At 28.9% G+C, this 25305-nt stretch overlaps 3 protein-coding genes across 4 annotated transcripts; all 3 read right to left on the bottom strand.

The window, feature by feature from the left end:
* Window positions 1-255: 255 nt before the first annotated feature.
* LOC130892098 (ras-related protein Rab-8A) lies at window positions 256-14656 on the bottom strand. Of its 2 annotated transcripts, XM_057797336.1 has the most exons (4): window positions 14220-14656; window positions 10951-11011; window positions 8488-8833; window positions 256-2247 (listed from the first exon to the last, which is right to left on the bottom strand). In XM_057797336.1, exons 1-4 carry the CDS (start codon window positions 14341-14343, stop codon window positions 2152-2154), a joined length of 627 nt encoding a protein of 208 aa, XP_057653319.1. In that variant the 5' UTR covers window positions 14344-14656; the 3' UTR covers window positions 256-2151. The 2 variants fall into 2 exon arrangements, with proteins under 2 accessions (XP_057653319.1, XP_057653318.1); XM_057797335.1 differs by lacking the exon at window positions 256-2247 and having other exon boundaries at window positions 5327-8833; window positions 14220-14463.
* Window positions 14657-17172: 2516 nt separating this feature from the next.
* Window positions 17173-22164, bottom strand: LOC130891605 (AN1-type zinc finger protein 1-like). The gene is made up of 2 exons (XM_057796440.1): window positions 21781-22164; window positions 17173-17663 (listed from the first exon to the last, which is right to left on the bottom strand). Exons 1-2 carry the CDS (start codon window positions 22162-22164, stop codon window positions 17271-17273), a joined length of 777 nt encoding a protein of 258 aa, XP_057652423.1. The 3' UTR covers window positions 17173-17270.
* Window positions 21835-22433, bottom strand: LOC130891606 (anaphase-promoting complex subunit 13). The gene has a single exon (XM_057796441.1). The coding sequence runs from the start codon at window positions 22431-22433 to the stop codon at window positions 22224-22226; it is 210 nt and encodes a 69-aa protein (XP_057652424.1). The 3' UTR covers window positions 21835-22223.
* Window positions 22434-25305: the final 2872 nt, after the last annotated feature.

Genomic DNA, 25305 nt, shown 5'->3' with positions numbered 1-25305 from the left:
GGCTTCGTCTTTATGTTTGATTGAATGTTTCATGTAATGGGAGATCAATATGGGCCATAGAGAATTGAAAATGGTGAGAAGTTAGTCGAACTGTGGATTGACTGATTATAAATTAAATGCATATATATATATATATATATATATATATATATATATATATATATATATATATATATATATATATATATATATATATATAACGAATATTTATATACGAACACTAAATACTTTTATTATTATTAAATAAAGCAACCATTAAAATGTTGATATAATTTATTTACATATTTATGAAACTATAAAAGGGCATGTAATAAACTTGATAAAAATTTGTGTTAATTTTTTATGATTATATAAATGTACAAAATATTTATTTTCTTATTAAAAATGATAGAAAATAGTTGAATATGGGGAACATATAAATGTTTCTTGAAATCAGCCATAGAACATCAGAAAAAATTAAATTTTTAGTTTGTTAATCTGAAATAACATGTTTTATAATTTCATGAATTTAACAAAAGGCGGTAGGTTTTCAAAATACACCAGGTGAGTTTCACATATTTTTTAATTTTTGGAATGTAAAAAACGTCACAAAAGTAAGTGAAAATCTACTATGATCAATATACAAGTGATTACTAAGTGCCCGTTTGAAAAAATAAACATTTTTATTAACTATACATTTATTAAAATTTGAAAATGATCACAATTATAAAATGTTTTATTTACAGTTGAACAAACATCAGTCAAATTCAGAATATCAAAGTCAATAAGTACTGATGATTAGAAAATTGAAAAATTAGGTTTTATCCACATTACGGAAAGCAAGAAATAATAATACAAACAATAAATATAATAATATCTTTCAAACATTTTATTTTCAAATTTTCAGGTAATTACATTTTCCCTGACAATATTTCTTCTGCCATTAGTGATTTTCTCCATTACCTGATTATCTGTTATCAATGTAATGATATGATTATTTCTGTCAATACTTGGGATTTTAAGTTAAATATTATTCAATATTATTACTGCATAAAGAATAAGTATTAATAAAGAATAATTGCAAACATGAAAGAGCACTGAAATTTTTTATTATTACATTAGTGGTTCATCAGATGTTTCGAATTAAAAATATGTTCAAAATAATTAAGAATAACTACTAATAAGTGCATAAATATAAATTTTCCTATAAATACATTATGAGACGCCCACATTCCTTCTGAAACAAATATGTCTACTTAGATAAGATATATTAGACAAATATATATATCTAAGTCAAACTAGATCATTCGTTAGAATCGTATATGATAGATTAAATTCTTACATTGCAGACCTATTATTTTTGGGAATAGTGAAAAAACTTCTGATATTACCATGAACTAATTTGTCAAAAATTGGAAGATAACAATTACTAGCAATGGTACAATTCATTAGACTGAAGAAAAGCATGAAATAGCAATTTGAAATATACCAAAGCATTACTGTATTAGTTTATCATCAAGAAAAACAGATGTTCAATGCTTTTCTAGAACAAGATTTATATAAAATGATGTTGCTGTATGTGAATTTAAATTTCAACTGATAACGTTTATATTTCTTCAATTTTTCTTGTGGTATTATATATAATAATATAGACTAGGCTTCTGTAAAACTCAGCTACTTATTTTGAAAACTAATACAGCTATACTTTTTACAGGATTGAAATTTATTATCAATACATATATTGTATATAAAAACAGACTGAATAATTGATATAAGTTAAAATAGATGTCAATAAGTGGAGCTGTATAAAGAACAAAACCTAATGATGATTAAAATAACTGGAGATTGAGGAAATGGTTGAGGTCTAAACTTTTTTAGAATATAAAAATATTTAATGATTTTTAATAATTGTGTTTTAAATTTTTCTAATAAACCATAATGAGCAGAATATTCCTATTTATACTGATTAGTATTTTTCTTAGAAAATCAGTACATATTTCACTTTTTATATTTATCATATACGACTCTAAGAAATGAATAGAGATAACCGTTCTAGAAAGACATGTCAAAAATTGTCCTATCACACTTATTTGAAGATGCACGGTGGTAATAATTAATGATAGGCTCAAAGGATAAGCGTTGTGTGACGTTTTAAGCAGCTCCGGGAGTTTGTCAGAGTATTGTGCACCTTGACAGCCAACTGGTAGGTTTCTTCGGCGGGTCTGATGACTTGAGTTGGTGACCACCTCGAGGTGGATTGCTTGCTTCCTATTGGGAAAAATTTTTTATATTATTTTTGTAATAATTAAGATTTTATGGTGAATATTAACTTATTTTAATAATTTCATGCAAATATTCAACAAGATACTTTGCAGAATACCAGTTATAGGTTTTAGTTATAAGGACATTACTTAATAAGAGCCATTACTATTAAAGTAATAAAAGTAACTATAGCAACTATATAGAGATTCAATTTCGTTGCAGTATTCTGATCTATTAGAAAGTGTAAGTCGCCACCTATTTGTTGTGTATTGATCAATCCATTTAAAACATGCATAAATTAATGAAGTACCGGAAATTAATACAAGTTCCCTTAAAGAAATATCAGCAGAATTAGAACAAAACAGTGGCGATTCTCAGGATTTCAATAAAATTATTATTAGATATTTTTTCTGCGATGGCCCAAAACATCTCGACCCAAGTCCATTACTTTTATCCATTGAGCCAACAAGCCCAGTTCACTTTTTGCCGTTAATTTGACAGTTTTCATCTACACTCATGCAGCGTTAAAGAATCATCTCCTTATAGCGCTTCATTTTACTAGTATATATAATATAAGGAAAATAATATTGAGCAGAGAATTTTTGCAATAATAATACTGAATTTTAAAAATTTGGATATCTTATAAATTAAAAACATACACGATAAAGGATATTTTTGCACACTCAATCGCGGAAGGGTAGCGAAGACATGTCAGAACAAAGCAATTTTAATCCTACATCTGTACAACGCATTTATGGAGGGTGAGATAAGGAGAAGAATTTGTGTATATGAAAATTGTCCGTTGAAATGTATTAAATAGAAGTGGCGCCACGTTAGCATCAGGCTAAATTGTGAAGTAAGCCCCACACTTTTGTATAACACAAATTTTAGAAATTTTCACTAATGAATTCCCAAAAATTCATTCACCAGTAGTTCCGCAACAGTTGTGGCCTCTTGATTCAGAATCGCAAAAATGTCCACCCATTTTGTAAAACAATTCATCACAACTAGGACGTATTTACCACCATACCATATTTACCACTACTTTTGTTCCGGTGAAAATATTGACACTTCTTGACACTAAATCCTTCCTTCCATTGGCGAATCATTTCTAAGTGAGAATAATTCTCATAATTTTCTTTTATCCTTATTGGTGACCATTTTTATTTGACCACTGTAGTTCTTGAAACTACAGTAGAAGGAGGCAAGCTTATGATCCTGGGTCGGTGCTGTCCCTTTATAGGAGACCTGTTTTTCCCTGTGACTGGACTTTGTTGTTTGCTGAGGTTCCGGGTCGCTTACACGATCTGCGTACATTCCGGCGTTTGCTCTCTCTCGACTAACCTTTTAACAAGTTGACGATCTAGTTCAATTTTTCCCTTTCACCTTCTTGTATGGTTGTATCCCTGTTATATTCTGAAGCCGTCGTGGCTACATAATATTCAAGAGCAGCAGTCAGGGCAATCTACCGACAAGTCGGGCAATGTCTACTTTGTACTCTTAAAGAGTTTCGTCACGCTTCTGCCTTCGGCTCTTCAGCTGCGATCGATACAGGTCTTCAAGATGTTTGTGACCGTATCTCATGTCCAACCTCTTCTTCAGCTGTTCAAAGTTATCAGTGTCTTTAAGAGGTATCGTATGAAGTACATTGTAGTGCAATTGTCAAGTCCACTGCTTTTCTTTCTTTTATCAAACTGTTTAATTGGTCCAAGACGCCTTGCCGTCGAACGTTGCGGCTTTGACTCATGTAAAACTGTCGTTATCTTTGGTCTTGAGTATTGTTTCTGGATTGCAGCATTTTGTTTGTTCAATCTTCTTTTTCTTTACTAGAATATCTTTTGTTCTCAAATTCACAAGATGTCTTTGTAATTCCTCGTTTTTTTGGTCCATTTGATTTTTCAAGGTTGTCATTTAATTCTCCATACCAGATTGTATCTTCTTGTTCATCGTTTTCATCTTGGGTTTCTAATAGTATTTTAATCATAAGGATATGGTTGTAAAAGTTCATCTAGAAGAATTTTCTCTAATTTGCTTTTTCCATGTTTTACCGTAGAATAATGGGAATGAATACTTGGAAGAGTGAGTGGTTCTTCGCAAGCAATTTTATTCAGTTGTGTGGAATTCACATACGAACGGAAGTTCGATTAGGTAAACACCTTCCATTTAAATTTCCAATCGTATGTTGTTTTAATACTGTAACTTAGAGGCAGCAGGTTGTTTCTTCAGACATTCTGAACATTTGTCTAATCAGTTGATATTTTGGTTGGCAATGGAAAGATGTTAATGAACTGTGATAATTGCTTCAATTATGTGTGTTGTATTATGTGTATGTCTAATCAGTGTGTTAATTTACCGCGGAACTGAAAATCGGCTTTTTCGGAAGTTATGTACCAATCGTCAGATATGATGAATACAATTGTGGTTAAGTTCTTTGCAGGGAATGAATACAAATGGTAATAAATAAACGTCTTACGATGAAGGATTAGGAAATGCAGAACAAATACAGCCTATAATTAGACAGATAAGAATCAATCGAAATAATTTAATGTTGAAACACCCTGTTAATAATAGATCTACTTTCTCATGCCTTTATAACAAACTTCTAGAACTTATTTAATTGTCCCTTCCTTAGCTAATGAACTGATAGTTCTATTGAAATAATCAAATGAATGAGAGGTTGGTAAAATTTGTTGATTGAATTGTGAAATAAGATTCCTTTCATTATTTCGAGGAGATTCCATAACTCTTTCGGCGTCTGATTGATCAAGGATTACGTAGTTTAATACTATGTAAACAATAAATTGTTTACAAGTTTCATGCGCTAATTATGAGTGATATCGGACTTCATTAATAATATTTCAAAGACTATTCCAATGCTGAGTTTTTGACCTTAAAATAGTACTAGGGACATTTTGATAATAAAATTCTAATGTATCTAATTCTGAGTCTAAGGTTTTGGTATAATATGTATAAAATCGTGTTAACTAATTTGCACCTTTGCAGGGCCCAGTTTCAAGGGAAGGGAAGGATTTGTCTTCAGAGTTATAAATTTTTATTTCTTGACATGTCGTTGTCAATCATTTCGTTTGTTAGTGTCAAGTTTTTGTTTATGTTTAATGTTATTTTTATGCTCTTTGGTTAGGTTTTTATTACAGTTTAGTTTTATTGTAATAAATTTGGAGAGAAACCTATTCTCCTTTTCAGTAGTTTCTATGCGTTTTCTGCTTGGTTTATTATTAGTTAGGGATCTTTTTTTTTGTTTTTTTTTTTCAATTACTTTATAGTTTCCTCGAGTGGTTTTCTGTTTGAATAGATTATAGTACTTTGAACGCAACGTCGTAAACTGATATAAATCTCTTTCTGGGTTGGGATCTGCAATCAGCTGATCCCAGTTATATTTTCCGAAAAGTCGTATAGTGTGTAATATTGAGCGTTGTTGTTGGTGTTAGCGTAAATTTGGATTTAGGTTGGGGTATGTCTTTATGTATCCATTTTCACGTGAATTTATATATTCCCCTAAATCTTTTCAAATTTGCTGTTCCATTTCATGAATTCGTTCTTCCTTCATGATCATTTTGGAGAATATCATTATTATTTGTAACATCAAAAAACTGTGAAGATTTGACAGGATTCTTTAAAAAATATTATATTGCCCTAGAGATTATCATCTAATCCATTTGGAACATTTCTTTTTTACCAAAAATAAATCCTTCTCTTTTTGGTTTATTTGGATTATAAGAGACGAAAGGCAATAATTATTTGATGATTATTTTACAGATATCAACAATGGAAAATTGAGTTACTTGAAAAATTGAAACAACGAATATATCCATATTAGATATAAGAATAGATTATGTGGGAGAGCTGTTAGCTTGATATTAGAATGGAGTGAAAAGAGTCCCATCTACCTCCATCCTGTCGATTAAACGTCTGTCACCAGAAATGAAGTGCACATAGCACTCTATTATCACCTCTTAATAATATTAGTGGTAAAATTTGTTATAAACAAAATAAGTCCATAACGGGTTATATCAATTTATTAATAAATTTGAAATCAAATTAAATAATGTCCTATAAATTCAATTCAGATGTTAATCAAGCATAATAAGCATACAATAGTCATATAACCTTTTTCAGAAACTAAAAATATCTAGACAGAATATGAGAGTATTTTACAGAACTATATTTCTATAAATCGCTATACATGATCTTGAATTACTGATCATTTCTGGAACTTAACTAAATTCTATACAGTACTTTTGAGGAGAAACCACTTTCATGTAAAAATTTGTTTTATATTTGCTAAGCATTTCCTATACCTAAATATTGTGGCTATAAATTATTTCGAATTTCAAGATAAAATCAACACTTGGATATCGACAGTGCCTGTTGGGTATTAATTAACAGCTTAAAGAATATTTCTATAGTTTGTGTTATAGTTTTGTTGATGAATGATGTTGATTTTAAGTTCCTTTTAATTAAAATTTCGCTGTATAAAAGCATCAAAACTTGACGTTTCGGCTTATTGCGGTCTTTATCAAAATATAATTTGATATTGACAATTTTCATAATTATATAAATCAATAGATCACATATAAAATTAATATCAAAATAAAAATTTATCTTCAATTACATTGAATAATTTTTCATTATAAGTTGTTATATCTCAAAACAAGTAGCAATATTCAAACAAATTATTCATAGTTACATTGAAATTTATAAAGTAAGATTATAAATTTTACTTAAATTGTTTGTTTTTATCGTTGATAACTGTTTTGTTTTTATGCACGTGAACTGTTTCTAAAAATTCTTTTTTTCTTATGTTTGACACTCTTTCAAGATTTTTTGAATTTTTATGATTGAATGTATGGGTTTTAGATATTGCATGGTTTGCTAATGCTGTTTAATTTTTTTATCTCATTGATGACTTTTCAATCTATTTTCCAAATATTGAGATGTCTGTCCTATATAAATAGCGTCACAGACATTAGGTACTTGATACACAATATAACTTCTTTTGTTTGTGTGTCATATTAACTAATGAGTAATGAAAATTAGCAGCTATTTAAAATCAGTGATACTATTTCAAGTTCCACAAAATACTCGTACTATTTCTGAAAAATGCAATAGTGTGATGTGGAGTAGATACACACTTTGTTAGAATTGTTAGCATGCCTACAAAAAATGTACTATTTACCTTCTGCCAATATAAAGGGTGAGCAAGAAAAATACAATAAATTAGAAAAATAGTACTATAGCTGTACACAGTTCAAAAGTAATTCAAAGAAAGAAAACTTAGTATATGATACACTAGAAAAATTAATAAAAACATTATGTATTTATTTATGTAAGTATATTGAACAAGTTTCAGGTATTCAGACAATGTGCACAAATGTCTTATTTTATACATATCATCAACTAATTGCAGGATTTGGAAACTAAATGCACATTGGTCTCATTTTGCCAGAGAAAATGAAAAATATTGTAACACATTAGTAATATTTTGATTTTGAATTTTTACCAATTAAACTATGTTAAACATAAAGGACAAGTCAATTTGAAAATTATGAAACTAAAAGAAATGTACTACACAGTAATTTATAAGATTTTTGTAATAAAACTCTTTATTTCATAAGTTTCCAAAATAGTGGATTGGAGAAATATTATTGAAAATAATGTATTAAAAATAGTCGTCTAACTAAGAAGTACTGGAAAAATTATTTTGGTAAAAAATCAAATTTGCATTTAATGCAACTTTATATTTCTAGTCATACAATTTATAAAATTAAACAGAAACTGGAATAATTATGAGATGCAATTTATAAAATGGTAGTATTTGAAAAAGTTTATTAAATGTTTATAAACAATGTGAAATAAACAATTTTTAATACTAGTTTTAAATTGTTAAGATCTAAATAGATCATTAACTGTAATGTTGAAGGCTGTTTACATAAGGAAATTCTAGTGAGATACTGGGTTGAGACGCAAATTACTAATGAGAAAATTTATGTTCTCAGTCAGTTATTTGGTAGCAGTTATAAAATTTATTATCTAATAATTATATATATGCCTAATATTGGCCATGAAACATCAATTAGAATCATGAAATATTATTACCTATTAATTCATTTTGTGGACAGAAGTTATCAATTTCATAAATAACAAAGCACATATCAAATTATTGAATTGAATTATTTTTGAACTGTCAATATCCAAATAAATAAATAAAACTTCCAATTTCCTTACCAGTTTCTTTTCCATTTTAGCCTTAATATCTCTAGCTAATGTAAAAAATGCATCTTCTACTCGAATACTAGCCTTAGCACTTGTTTCTATAAACTTAATACCATATTCTACAGCAAGTTGTTCCCCTCTCTCTTTTGAAACTTGCCTTTTTTCATCCAATTCACATTTATTACCCAATAACATTTTTTCCACATCTGCCGACGCATTTTCTTCGATATTTCTTATCCAATTTTTTATGTTTTCAAAACTTTTTTCATTTGTTATGTCATAAACTAACATAATACCCATAGCTCCACGGTAATAAGCTGTTGTGATGGTTCGAAATCTTTCTTGACCTGCTGTATCCCTAAAATTATTGATTAACAAATATCTGAAAATATTTTATTTAAAACATCAAAATATATAGGCATTGCAAATTAGAGTAGTGCACAAAACTGGTAAATGATGATGTATCTTAAATAACAAAATATAATGTAATGGTTAGCATCCCCAGTATTTAATTGTGGATAAGCTAAAAGTCATGTAATTTAAAATTGAAAACACTATTTCCCATCAAACTAAATTCGAATAGTTTGTCACCAATTGTTTATTAAACTTTGACTAATAATTGATCTTAATTATGTGAGAGAAATTGATGGACAAATTTCAATAAACATGCAAATAGGACCTTGAAATGATTAAAATTGACTTATACAATTACGTTCGCAGTAATAAAACTGTCAATTGTCTATGCTTTTCATTTCCTTGGTGAATTTCCAAGGAGTAGGCAGATTGAGGCCTCAAAATTGGATTACTTCTTATCAATGAACAAATAACAAATTAGAAAAGGGGGCTTTATTGTGTCTCACATTTTTTAGTTTCTTTTTGATTTTGACCATTTTTACACTTAAATACCAAATATAATTCCACTGTAATAAACGACTGAATAATCGATACTATAGTGTATGTATAAGTGAATGTGTACCAATACTCGACGCTTATTTGCTGTTTTGAAAGAATCAAATGAGCGACTATTTATTTTTTATAAAATAAAAGCTTTTATGCATTGTTTCAGTTCATATTATCATCATAAATTAATTAATTTAAGAGTTTTAAGCATAAATACATTTAAAATGACTAGTTTGGAAAACGCGGGAGCCTCCTTAAGTAATGGTTAGTAGCGGGGGATCGAATCATTCTGAGGGAGGGGGTAATTAGAGTGACCTAACATAAAAATTTCTCAAAAGTTTCTTATCTGTCAATTTATTTAAAAACTTTTATTTTCTTACCATGGGTAATTCAATTCTAAAATTCCTTATCAACCTCCCAGAATTGTTCGATTGTCTTCTAATTACCATAACCAAATGCCCTTCACACTCTCATACAGTATACTAAATTTGGTATTTTTAAGTTGAAGGCTTGTAAAATTATTTTTTTTTGAAATTTGAGTTGAGGTTTGAGCAGTAGACAAGTATTCCTATATTAATGAGTGGAATAGGGACATAAATGGAGCAAACCAAAATGGGAGGAATAGCAAGACAAAAAACATTCTAGAATTTTCATATTTTTCATCTCCTTTGGTTCTATTAAATTTTGGAATTAAAAAATATATTTTATTAAGTATATATTCATAATTTTATAATTGAATATTATTATGTTATATTGATTCTATTACTATAATATAATTTATAATAAATTTAATATAACAGTATAATTCTCGTTTTTTGTTCACTTCTGGGACTTTTTAAATTTTTGTTCTTCGAAATAGGATAGGTATGTATTCTCATAATTTTGTTATTGTTGGATAATCATTTTTAATGACTTTTAGTTAATATTGTAATAACAAAGCGTCTACAAGTACTTACTTGAAACCAAAAGGAACATATAGATAATATTCTATTGCATTTTTGTTTTTACATCAAGATAGACTGACCTATTAACTGTTTTTCAGTGAGTCTGTTTGGATAGTAAACTTTGAATTCTCTTCATAGCAAACTATGAGACAAAAAAAAACCAAAGCACTTTGAGTGTAAATTTAGTTTTGCTTTTATAGAGAACACCCATAACTATGATAACTTATGAGTACGTCCTGATCCATCCAAACCTCAATTTTTTATAGCAAAAGATTTTAAAAATATGTAATATTGAGTACAGTGATAACACTAAACAGCATATTTACATAAGACCAGACCATGTGCCTCATAATAATCTTTTCACATAATGTGAACAATACTGTTACAAACATCTTAGATAAAGGTATTTTACTGCAAGTAATACATTGTTCAAATTTCTAGTTCAATAGTTAAGTAAAATTAAACAAAAAATCAATAATTCATATTCTAGTCCCAAAGCAGATAATCGATAGATTTTCTACTATACTATATACTAAATTTGAAATTAAAATAATCTTTCAACTATGGTAAGTATAAAATTGAGTATAACAAGAAAACTAAACAAAACTGCAACCAACTGCAAAAAACTCACCATATTTGTAATTTAATCTTTTTACCATCTAAATCTATTGTTCTAATTTTAAAGTCAATACCTGAAACAAAAAAAGAGTTAAAAAATATGATGTCATACTCTTTTTCATATATTAAACGAGATTTCGATTTGTCAAAATAAAAATCTTTTTTACAGCTACATATTATCAAAGATATGTAGCTGCCTTCAATTAATTATCAATTATTCGAAATTGCATTAATTTTTATAAAATGAAACTATAAACTTTAGGTTTTTTTTATCATCAATACCTTACTCATTTATATGTATGTGAAGCCTTTCTAAAAATTTTATTTTTCTTGTATTCGATTCCTTTTCAAGAGATATTGAATTTTTATAATTGAATGTATGTTTTTTTAATTTTTCATGGTTTGTTAATGCAATTTAATTCTTGTTATGGTATTGATGATCTCTTGATCTATTTTCTAAATAGTTCTATTTTTTTATCTATTGATGACCTCTTAGTCTATGTTCTAAATACTGAGATGTCTGCCCTATGTAAACAGCGTCACAATTATTACAAGGTACTTGACATATAATATTACATCTGTTATATTTGGGTGTTTTAGATTTTAGTTTAGTGAAATATTTTGATAATGTATTATATCCTTTATGACTAATACTAATATCATATTTATTGAAATAATTAGATAGTTGTTGGGAAAGTCCTTCTATACATGATAAGGAAAAATGTTTTACATTTTAAGTTTACTTTTGGTTTCCTTTTAACGTGATTTCTGCATTTTGAATTTTGAATATTTAATCATTTAAATTCAGGATCTGATGAAATTTAATTATCTTGAGTACCAAGTTGATTGGTTCTTCTGGGTCTGCAAGATATTTGAGGTATGAACGAATTACGGGAGGAGTAATTATTCTCTTGTCTGGTGACTTTAGACAAACTTTGCCTGTTGTGCCACGAGAAACAAGTGCAATTCAAGTCTGTATCAAATCATCAATTTTATGACCTTCGGTCAAAGTTCTATCTTTGACTATCAATATGAATGTTTATCCTCAGTCCAACTTAAAAGCGGAAGAGTTTTCAAAAATATTGATATAGGTGAGGGTAAAATTTCGGAAGAAGATGGAAGAGAACTGACCCAGGTTTAATCATCTTAACTGACAAAATATACCCAAATACTGACGAAGCTAGTGACAATTGTAGTTCAGGGTTGAAGGAGGAGAGAGCCATTCTTACTTCAACAAATGGATTTTATTAACAACATTTTGCTGCAGAAACCGCCCACTGAACGAGTAAGATATGAATCGATTGACCAGAGGATGAAGAAGCTGTTCACTACCCTGTTGAGCTCTTATACACTCTTTATCCACCAGGGACACCTCCTCATGTTCTCAACTCAAGATTAACACACGAATAATGTTGTTTCGCAACATAAATCTGCCAAGATTATGTTGCGTCAATGACAGAAAAATGTCATAGACGCTATGATTTTCATGGAAAAATATGAAAGTTTGCTATGCCATTACGATTAATAATGCGCACAAGGGCAGAGTTCAAAGTATTTTTATATTTTTAATTATATTAATACTTATTTCTTTAAATTAGATCTATAGAATACAAAAATAAACAGTAATCCAGCAACAAATAATCACATTCTGAAAAAATTTTTGATCTACTGCCACAATGGTTTTTAATTCAATGATTTGGAATATTTTATATATATAATAGTTTCTTAAATTTCTTATTTCTTAGACCTTTTATATATCTTTCTAAATCGTCTTGATTTTAGGTCTCTTCTGTTTGAAAATTAGTTTTTCTTAATACTTTTTGAAAGACAGATAGAAATTTGACGTTTCAACTACTTTAGTCTTGATCAAAATATGGTTTGACACTGACAATTTGCATATTTATATTAATCAATAGATCACCTACATCATGAATATCAAAATAAAAATAAAATCAAAATAGAAATGTGTATTATCAAGAGAAATTAATTTTTCCTTAGTTTTTACATCTCAAAAATATGTAGCAATTATTAATCAAATTATTTATAGTTGTATTAAAATTTAGAAAATAAAGCTATAAATTTTATCTAAATGATTAAGGTCTTTTTTAACATTTATAGCTTTTTTGTTCTTATGAATGTGAACCATTTCTAAAAATTCTCTTTTTTTGTGTATTAGATTTGTTCCAAGAATATTTGAATCTTTATAATTGAATATATGTTATTTTCTCTCTAGACCCATAAATATAATAATAAATTTTTACTTTTACAAAATAAATGTTTGTCAAGCTTTCAGTTTTGTTTAGTGTTAATTGATCGGATACATTTATTAATTGAAATAGAATAAATATAATAATAAATGATTCTTTAGTTTAAATTTTAAAGTTTACTGTTAAGCTAAAACTATGAACAATATATTCTTTGAATCTCAATTTACATTTCTAATATACATAATTAGTGTAATTATAATTAAATGGTTCACATTTATAAAACCTAAATAATTTAAGTAAAATTTATAGCTCTATTCTGTGAATTCTTATAAATTTAATATATATATATATATATATATATATATATATATATATATATATATATATATATATATATATATATTGACACTTTTCAAACACATATACAAGGACAGTAACATGGACAATATAAATAAAAAATAGAGTGAAAGGAAGGTATTTGATATAAAATAGTAAAAAGTAAAATCTCAACTTGTGAAAAAGATTGCCTGTCAAGTGATAGTTTGGATGAAAATGTGTAAAGATACAACTATTCTAAATCCAATATTTTATCAATTATTTTTACTCAGAAATCTCAATAAAGAATAAAAATGTGAATATATTTAAAAAATTTAGTTTAAAATTTCCATTATTGTAAAATCAAATACTAATCGAATTACAAACTATTTTGAAATAAAAATACCTAATTTCACTAAACACACTTATTAGTACTGTAAAAGATTTCAAATTATTCTCCAGATTATAAAGTATATCAATACCAGCAAAAGTTAATCATATCTTAACAAAAATGAGATTTAAGTGGCTGTGATAATTGAATCATGCCATTATAATAGTGAAGTTTTTTCATCATAACGTTTTATTAGGTGTGGTTGAATAATGGTTTATTCTAACCATGAAATATAAAATTTTAAATACGAGATTTGTTTTTGTCACTTACACACAGCATTTGTTTGAACCTTATCTTCATTATACCAAATATAACCTTGAATATTAAAAACTTGGAGGTTGATACATATAAATAATGATTCTGACTCACCTATTGTCGAAATAAAAGTTGTATTGAATGCGTCTTCGGAAAACCTAAATAAAACACAAGTTTTCCCTACACCCGAATCACCAATTAGTAATAACTTGAATAAATAATCGTAGGTTTTTGCCATTTTATATCACAAAACACTTTTCAATATATCTACCAAGTCACTTCTGTATAATCTTAACTCGACAAATCTACAATACAATTTCCTTTTCTACCATCTATAAATATCACTAGATTATTTTTATTTTAAAAATGAAATTCCCTGTAACATTACACGTCTCGGTACGTTGGGTTGCATATATTATGACACAATAAATATTAAAGTTATTGTATTGCCAAGGAAACGTAGATTATTTTTTACTTTGTAGTTGATATGAAAGATAAACACGGAAAATAAATAAATTGAATGACACACGTGGAACTATTTTTGTACAGTCAACTTGTGGGCGCTAAGAAAAATGTTTCATGGGTTTATACTTATGGGTTTTTTCTATGAAATTTCCCTCTAATAGGTACTCTTAATAAATCAGTTAATATCAATTTTCTATCTTACACCATTTGCGTAAAAAATATAGGGAAGTCGGCTATTACAAACTAACTTAGAATTTTAATAGGAATTAAATAAATTTTATCACAACAACCTTTATAACAAAGACCTTATTATAAAAAGTGATAAAAACGTGCGTTGAATAAATATATATTACGTTTGCTGATTAAGCATGTAGGTCAGCTATCTTATTCTGGCTCCTTATGGTACATTTCTTCTCCCATCTTTGGTTCTGACATTTCGTTTTCGAAATGTCTTGCAGTTTCTTTTACTGGACCTTACAGTTTGGGCCCAAAAAAGAATTTTTAAAATCCTGTTTTCTTTAATAAAAATATTGATAAAACTATATAAACAAATATTAATAAAATAATAGAAGCAGCACTGAGTCCCGTAGAAATTTGCGATAGATTTTCCAATGCCTCTATTGGTTGGATTTACTCAAGAGTTTCTGGAATTTTCATTGGTACGGTTTCTGGAAAGGAGATTTTTGGAAATGTCTTCTTTATGTAAAGGACACCTTCAATAACTAATTCTTTAGTCAACAGGACACTGGTTGATTAAATCTATTGATATTGAACTAGGATGGACTATGATAAATGCCCCTAAAAACATCCATAAACACAAATCCTACTTTTCTTGATCAAATTCAGTCCCAACACACTACGAATAATTTTCCAGTTCTTCTCAAAAATTCCAGAAATGGGATATATTGGAAAAACTTTTGTTAATGTCAAATCAACTTTCAGTTTGTAATGTTGGTTAACTAATGGCATAAATTTATAATTAGATTAGAGAAAATACTTCTTTTTCTTACCCAGTTTTGATTAATTTTAATGTGAAGCTTTAATTTCATAGAAACTTTGTCTATATATGTAACACAAACCAAGTTTCTTAACCTCATGCAAATCGGTTGCCCAGCTCAAATTTTTAGGTAAAGCATTAAAATGAAGTGCATTATCAATTATTGACAGTGGAAATTCTCCAATATTCTCCTCCGAAATAGATGATTGATGTACCTTTAATCAAAATTGTAATGTAACTATAAAATTACCAATTTTTTTGATGAATTATGAAAGTACTTATGAAATATTAAAAAAATGAGAGTAGTGCCTTTAGTAGATAAAACAAGTAATACACAACATTTCAAATTTCAATTTCTCTTACCAGTTGTTTGTTCTTGTGATGTTTCCCCAGAGTTTATAATTGGATTGAGTACTCCAGCTCTCACTTAAGTTTGTAGGGTTTAAAGTTGGAATAGAGCTTTCTTTCAGTGCATATATTTTTCTCTTCAATCCTTCAGTACCATTGGCCATTTTCATTTTATTACTCTCCAATAACATAATATTTATTTGGTGCCAGTTATTGATTAAGTTCAGATTCTCACAATTTCAATCTTCAATCATGATGATGAAATAACACCTAACTTGTAGATGAACATAAAAATCCACTTGCTCAGTTTGTGATAATTTGAGAAATATCTTTTCCAATAAAAATAAAATTCAAGCATTTTTTGAGCTATCTAATGAAAAATATGTTTATCAGATTATGTTTAACTTCTTCTCACTTAATTGAAATATTTTAATAGTTTATTAAAATTGAAAAAATTCTGTTTACCTATGGTGCAATAAATAATGATGTATATCTCGTACCCAATTTGCTATGGTTATAAGGATCACTTGCACTGCTACTTCACAACGATTTATCATTTTTTAATTATCGTCACACTTATTTACTAGAGGCCAGCGTCGCTCTGGCAGCATATTTAAGAAAATGATGTATCCTTCGTTTACGCAATAACTGACAAAAATCCTATAGCGATCATCATCCTTCCTATGTAGCCTCCATGCTATGGGTATATATTTAAAGTTTTCTCCTAATTTTATCAGTAAAATTCCGTTATATTATCGCCATTTGAGATTAATCACAGACGAAAATTCCAACACTCATCTATCGCTTAATTTCCTAGTTCTCAACTGAGGTTTGTTAAAATTATAATAGATTTCGATAAATTTACAATTCTTGACATTAAAATTTGCAATTTCTTAGAAATATCAACAAAAATACTCATCAAATAAAAAGTATATTATATAAAAATACACACTAATGGCACTAAGCAATAAAATACGCCAAGATTTCTCATAAATATGCCACTATCAGACAATTAATAAATTGTGCTCCATAGCTCTTAAGGATTCTAATAATGATTCCACACTAATATTTAGACATTTCTATCAATTCGCAATGAACTACAGCCATCATAATAAAATGGCAGAGGAAATACTATCTTCAAATAAAAATTTTTGTATTAGCTCTACCCTAATTATACCTAATACAATGTTGTTTCTATAACTGTGAAAAGTCCAAAAATTGGGGAAATTTAGGGAAAAAAATCTATCTACATAAAAATTTATTTCATAAATATATTTTTAATTTTGAAGTGTGTTTGTTCTTTAAAATATTAGTTAGCTCAACAATAAAATGATATATTATTAGTATCAAATGATTCAACTAATTTTCACGTATTTTATAAGTAAACTATCACCATCAAATAATACATGATGATCAATAAGTTCCTTTATGGTAATTGACAAATCAGATGAAATACTTGCATTCCCCTGTTCTTTGAACAATCTTAGTTTTGTGTCCGTAGCTTTGTTATTATCATTCCGAAGCTTCATTTCTTGTGCGATAGCATCTATTGCTCTTCCAAGGCTCCACTGATTGGAAACAAATATGGGAAGAGAGTTTTCAGCATATGTTACATTGAAATAAACTCGATTAAGCATTGGCACTGTTGTAAGTCCAGTAGCTTTGTTTTTGATCTTCATTAATAGAACTTTCTTTGCAATGTCTCGATTTTTTGGATTCTTCTTCAACTCATAAAGATTTTTATCCAGCTGAAAAAAAAATTAAATACGAATTAATATAAACTATTTTTTATTATTTAGTTTTATGTTCTCTACATACATTACATACAAAAACGCCTATTTTTAAAAATATTGCCCAAGATTCTCACTCACATGATTAGTGTATTAATAAAAAAGTGATTTAAATAACCTTGGTGGTTAAATTTTGCATCATTCTTGTGTTGAAGAATATCATATAGATTTCGATAATATGAACATTCTCAACATTGAAAAAAATTATAATTAAAGAAAATTCTTAGACATGCATCATATCAACCAAAGTTGATTCCTGTTATGCTATTTAAATTGTCGCTATAAATGTTAGTGAATTTTCATTGGTTAGGTTAAGGTCAAAGGCATTGAATCGTCTTATAGGTTACATTACGAATAACATTAAATTTTTATAGGTTAGTTTGGGTTCAGTTTTAAGTTTTTTTTATTAATACAATGATCATTTTGAGCAAAAGATGTTGTTTTTAGAATCAAACGTTTTTTCTGGTTATTTTCAGTTGGTAAATTCATAATCCATAGAATTACGTTCATAGGACACTGTATTTTACCAAACAGAAAATAAGAATAAATGTAACAATTATAGCGATTATCCTTCTTAGGACACTTTTGTTATACGAGTTGTCTTGAATTTCGGTAACTAGTCAGTAATTAATTCTTGTACATTTACTTCCATGAAGTGGCAATGTGTGAGGTCTTGTATGGAGAAGCTGTATGGTGCAGTTGTCTTGAGATATCGGGTTTTGTGGGCAGTAGGTGTTTTCAAGAAAAGGGCATTCTTCTTTTTCAAATTGGTCATCTTCGTTTGTAAGTGCCAAAAGAAGGGATATATGTTAAGTGATTTTGGATTACAGGAAATAAATGATAAAAAATTCATATATCTCATCTTTGAGAATAGGTACATATTTTACGAAATTTAATTTTTTCAAATTGAGGAATTCGTTTCGAATCGTAAACATTGTGCAAATATTTAATCATAATAACTATATCGGAACTTCGGATTATAGAATTATGTAAAAAATTTAATTAGAAAAATATTACATTTCCTAAATTATCAATTAAATTAGTAGTTATCTGACTATCCAGATTTATTTGAGAGATGATAGCTTGGAAACTCACATAACTTTCCAAGGTTTCGCATTCGTCATATAATGAAGCTTGTATTTTATCTAAATTTCTTTGTATGTTACTTGGTTTTCGCTTAAATTGGTTATAGAATTATTATAATTTTTGATAAGTTTTTTGTACAATGAAGTTCGTGAATACATTTTTCTGTAATAACTCAATTGCTCATTATACCTAATTTCGTCATCTACTGTAACTAGTCCTAAGATTTCTGTTCTACTTGTGGTTTGTGATAAATTGTAATATGTGTATAAAGAGAGAGAGAGAGAGATTCGTTGGATAAAATTTGGTAAGATGAGGAGTGTTTGTTGGAATGGGCCCTGATATAAGAATTCCTCCTCTCTCGGGCTGAGGTGGTATTTGCTAACTTTACTTAAGAAGGAGATTTGGGATTTTGGGCTAGAAGAAAACGAATTATTTATGGAAAATTTTATTTATTTTTATTGATTTTTTGAGAATTTTTTGTGTCTTATTGGTTTATCTTAAATTTCAAGGTTGACAGGTACAGCTGCGGCTGCGTCATACCCTATGTGTAGAGTGGGTGTGGATGGTACAGTTTTATCTGATGATATGGGAGAATTATCAGGGAAGTTAAGGTAGATTTCAGGGAGATCATCGTACGCTGTTACGCACGTAATTCGGATATGCGAAGACGATGTCTTTAGTTTTTTGGGAATTGAGAGTTACCTTCCATTTTCTGCACCAATCCTAACAAGTCCGGCATTCCAGACCTGATCGAAAGCCTTCTGGACATCCATGAAAATGGCGGAGGCGCATTGATGTTGGTTCATTGCTTTGGTCAAGATAGTTTGAAGATTGGTGATGGCGTTGTGTCTGAATCGGAATTTGAGTTTTGGGATTATATTATGCTCGGTACAGAAGTCCCAGATTCCGCCTTGATAAAACGTTCAAAGACTTTACCCAAATCGCTGATGAGCGAAATAGGGAGATGAGATTCAGTTTTGGTAGGGTCTTTGCCGGGTTTGGGAATGAGAACTGTGTTAGCGGATTTCCAACAATGAGGAAAGTAGAGGTAGACAGAAGTAGAGGGAGTGGGTGGGGTGACGGTACGGAGGAGGAGTCTGTTGCCGTGACAGTAGTAGTTCCTGTCCAAGTGAAAAATGACATAGCAAGTGAGTCTTGAAGGTAATTTGGAGAGATTGTCATCAAAGCCGACAGCGGACCCACTGCCCAGTTAAAGGATCCCTGACCCTTTTGTTTGCCTGTTAGTAGTAAATGGAAAAGAAAATAATATTCACCTTCTTATATGGGCACTCTCTTGACCCCGACAAGGGTGAATTCATTATAAATAAGCCCCCAAAAAAAGCAATTCAATAACAAAAAAGCCCCCAAAGAACACCCATTTGAAACGCTTCATCTATAGGGTACTAAACATTATAAACGCTGGAAATACTTTCTGTAAAAGCGAGAGTTTGTATTGTTGTAGGCGACCCTGCGTTAATCTTTAGATATAGGAGGGGATCTCACTAAGTCAGGGTAGTCGTAAAGACGAGAGTATTGGTTACATACTCTTAGTTCGATTGTTAGAAGTATACATAAACAAATTATAAATACAGTCCTTATTTTAACAAATCGGTCCTTGGAATACAAACAACAATATGATATGGGGTTGCTACTATTAATTAATAAATTACTAGTTTCAATTATATTGTAATTATCATCTTTCCTTGTCGCTAATGACAGGAGGTTTGTTGTCATAAACCTGTAATAATTTCTTTGTTATCTGTTTTCAAGTTTTGTAATATAGACCTTTATATATTCTCTAATTAATACACCTTTTAGTTTTAAGACCTTGGCTTTTTTAAATTTAGATAGCTTTTTATATCTTAACTTAGCAAGTTTTTCCGTTTAAGAAATATGGGTGATCTTTGCGCTAAACCTATCTAAAGGATATGCTTATCCACAACGTGAGAAAGAATCAATAATAGTAAGATTTGTGGATATGTAAAAGACGTCTAAATAAATATGTTCGAACAGTTTTTATGATGAAGGCGTTAAATTAAATTTTATTTTAGGGAAATTTCTGTCATACTTGTTCTTTAAACAAGTTTCGCCATTGTTAATAAATTTTTCAATATCGTTGTTCATTTTGGGCCAGTAATATCGTGTACCAAGTAATTTTTTTTCTTTATTAATACCTCGTCGTCGTCGTCGTACAAAATAAAGTCAATCAAATAATCATTACATTTAAATTCTGGAAATGAATGTACTAAGACTTGGTATCTTATAATTTTACTAATAAATACTTGTATCGAAAATTATCGGCGACAATTTAGGTCGTCACAGGCGAGGTACCTTAAGTTATATTTCCATTTCAACTCCCACAACCCACTTTCCCAGTAACAGCATAAGTATTATTGAAATAATAATTGGAACTATTATTAATAGAACAAGGAAAGACAATTTTGAGCAGTCAAAAAATGTTAAAATCCTTTCAGTCAACCCGGAGTAATTTATGTTTAAAGGAAAATGCTTAAATTATTAGATTTTTTGTGAAACTTCTAACTTACTTCATACCAGCATTGGTTATTACTTTATAATTTTCAAATGAAAATTTTGCAAAAACAGTACACATTATCGAGTTTTACAAAGAGTACTTTTTTACTGCAGAATTGATTATTGTTGAAGTTCACTTGAAATTTTGATTATTAAATCTATCCTTAAAAACCATGTAACTAGCGCCCTCTATAATAGCCATATAAAAATTCATGGGATGTATCGGATTACAAAATATATACCTATAAAATTTAATTACAATGTTTGAAACACCCTGTACATTAAAAATAGCTGTGTTAACATCAAAATAAATAAAACAATTATATTTTAAACACAGTTTGATTGACACAATATGTTTCATTATACATAGAATTACTCTGCTTTTATATTTCCATTAAAATCTACCCAAATGAAGATATCCAATAAGTTGCACACTTTTTAATATCTAAAAGCATACCTGTTTATCAACAATAGCTTTTGCTTCATTAAATGCTCTCATGGGGGCTGAAAATTTTTCTTTTTCAGTTCTTAATGTTTCTTCATCTTTATCATTACACACTGCCAAATGTCTATGTTCAACGCAATAATGTTTTTGGCATCTTCCACATATTAGGGGAACAATATCTCTTTTTTTGCAATCAAGATGAGAGCAAATGAATACACTTTCAACTTGATTATTTGATTTGGCTTCTATAATGGGGTTGGCAACTTCGCAATGTTGAATATGTCCATTATAATGCTCTGAGCAGAAAATTTCACCACATTTACAAACAAGTGGAAGGTAGTCCAATTGTTTACATTGAGAATGCGCACATTGTTTGCCTATATTTGGGAATTCCATTAGTAATTGAAATTTGACCAAAATACTGTTCTGTTGTTTAAACTGACACTTTACAATATTTATTGATGTTCACTAAGTGATGACAACATAATATCACTCCATTTCTGTTCTTGTTCTTTTAAGGTTAGATGAATGTCGCCAGTGTCTGCTTCAGGATCTGCTAGTTCCCAAGCGGGTACTGCAATGTCATCGTCTGGAAGAGTATCTGACCGCCAAATGTCATCAATTAAATCAGCAAAATATCCTTCAATTGAAACTTGACTATCCATCTAGAAATGGAATAACAAAATTATTTAATCAAACAAAAAAGGCAAGGTTTGGAAATTATATAAAAACTTTTTAATTAGCCCAATGGTAAATACTAAAAAGTATGTACGTATGTGTAATATATGAACAACTTAATTTTAATACAGATAATTTTTTGATTTGTGGATATTAGGTTTCATACTCTAAAAGATGATATTATTGTTGTAATTAAAATAATTTAAACTTCAGTCTCTGAAGACGATAACTTGGTTATCGAAATGCGCATCAGACAGTGTAATTGTTAGTGTAGTGGTAGTGTAAACAGTATATTCAGTCTGAACCAAAATGTTATTTTGATAAAATAAATCTATTAAAAAACATTTTTCTGCAAATCAAGAATTTATGATGTACAATAAACAAAAAGTTTAAGGATAATTTTTGTGAGAAATTAAGATTTATTAGTACATAAAATATCTGTCTGTAATATTATTTTGGTGCTGGTCTTCAAAGAAGCTTCAGCAGGAGATGTGTTAAAAGAAACAAAGGAGAAAGTTGCCCAACAATATAAGTATTTAGGGGGTGTGGTAAGAATTATTTTCTATACATCCATATGATATTCAAAAAAATAATCATTAAGAAAAAGAAGGGCAATGGTTGATTATTGGTTAAATCCAAAAAATGTGAAGCATCAAAAATTTTAAAGATCCCAACATAGCTATCTGAAGGAGTTGTATGAAGGGTTGTTGGTCTTGTTTAAAAGGGTAGATGAGATAGTTTAGTGGTCCTGAAATCGCTGAAATAGCTAAAGTAAAAGTTAACTTGGCTTGTATAGGAAAAAAAATTAGTATATGCTTGTATTCTTTTCAATTCCTGCTATATTTTAATTTCTTTTATTTGCCTTTGTAACTCATATTCTAATTTTTTTGCTAACCTGGTTTTTTAGAGAACTTATAAATAAATCAGCTCTGAACAGTGATAGGCAATTGCTGAGAACTACACTTGTGAAACATGTTCTAAATGCTTTCAAATGTGCATTGAAAACATTTGGATTTAGTCGAGGAAACAATTTTATTTCTTTTTGTAACATAAACTTACTTGATATAATTGACCGCAGATTTTTCTTTGTTGGCAATATCTTGATGAAGAAATCTTTTCTAGACTCTGACAATTAAGAATATTTGGAAATCAGAAAACACTGATATTGCTAAAATAATTGATCGTGTACAAATCAACAGATGTACAAGATAATAACTATGTTTAAACGATGACTAATCAATCTAAGCCGACACTTTTGACAGGAAAAAATTACGTTTTTAGGAAGGATCAGATGAAAAAAATTGTAGATCCACTACACTAACTACTCTCTTCAACAAAATCAAAGATTATATACACGGACAAAATCCTCGACGAATTCAAAGACAGTAAAATAGCAATAAGCGAAGTGAAATGCGTCTATATAGTACCACAGATCAACCACAACCATAGATAAAAGATTTCAGGGAACCACAACCTTACTTTCGTATTTCCCTAACTTCGATGAACTTCAGGACAGTGGTTGATCTGTAGGTTAGTGTATTGAACCATATATTATGTTATGGAGGGTAGAGGTAAGGAGGACCATTTCATATGGGGCCTTAGCTTAAAAACTGTCCGCTTGTAGACGGTAAATTATAATTCAAAATTTAACCAGAATGGCGCTCCTGTCGGACGAGATATATAACTTAGTTACTTTAGATAGAGTGAAGTATGCAGTGTTTAAAAATTTTAAATGACTAGAGTCGTTAATTAGATATTGGTATACAAAATTAAACTATTCACGTAGTACAAAATAATTTTGTAAATATAACCTAGAAAAGCTACTTTGAGATATTCAAAGAATATATACATGGAGATAACGCTGAATGTTAATTAATTATTGTGAATTTCTAGAAAGGAAGTGTCAATCATTACTTCTTTCTTTCTCTGTCCTTATTCTTGAATTTTTAGCGCTTTATTTAAAATTTACACTCATGCCATAGTAGCGCCTCCCTAACGTAAAGAATTTGATGGACACTTTCTGTAGCATCGAGATGGTTCTCCTTACCTCTACCCTCCATATATTATATTATGTAATACTTCTATATGGACAGTTTCTATAAGTTGAAGACAGAATGGCAGCGATTTCTCTATCCTCGAAGTTTCAGCTCGGTTCGGCGCATTCTAGAGCATGTGTAGTATAGATAAAGTGTCTCGAACGATACATATATATATATATATATATATATATATATATATATATATATATATATATATATATATATATACATATATATATATATATATATATATATATATATATATATATATATATATATATATATATATATATATATATATAAATATATATATAAATATATTGTCGGCACCGTAAAGTAGTGAAATTTTTTCCAATACCAACTGTCCATATAGGAGTATTACTTATATGATATTGAACACTTTGGTGAACTAGAAACCAAAACAGACACCATAAAGATTATATATGTAATACTTCTATATGAACACGTTCAATTTTCAGTGAAAATTTCAAATTTAAAACATGATCTACAAGAACTTCTGATTTTAATTATTTTTTATTACATTAATTCTTATATGATATTTATTCGGTTATATAATAGGCTTCAGATGTTTAATAATTGTTATTGATAAGTTATTAATCATTTACCCACTCACACGGATTTTGTAATACCAATAATCTATTTTTATGTTGAAATTATGGGGGTAGAAGTAAAGACAACCGTCTTGTATGGGTGATTAGTTGAAAAAGTGTCCAGCTGTAAGCAGCAAATATATTGGGGACCCACATACCCCATCCTGCCTTAATTTGTTTCAATTTTGAACTGTTTATGCACTTGTTAT

The sequence above is a fragment of the Diorhabda carinulata genome, chromosome 3 (assembly GCF_026250575.1).
Source record: "Diorhabda carinulata isolate Delta chromosome 3, icDioCari1.1, whole genome shotgun sequence".
In the NCBI taxonomy this organism is placed as follows: Eukaryota; Metazoa; Arthropoda; class Insecta; order Coleoptera; family Chrysomelidae; genus Diorhabda; species Diorhabda carinulata.
This window is presented reverse-complemented; position numbering and strand designations above follow the sequence as displayed.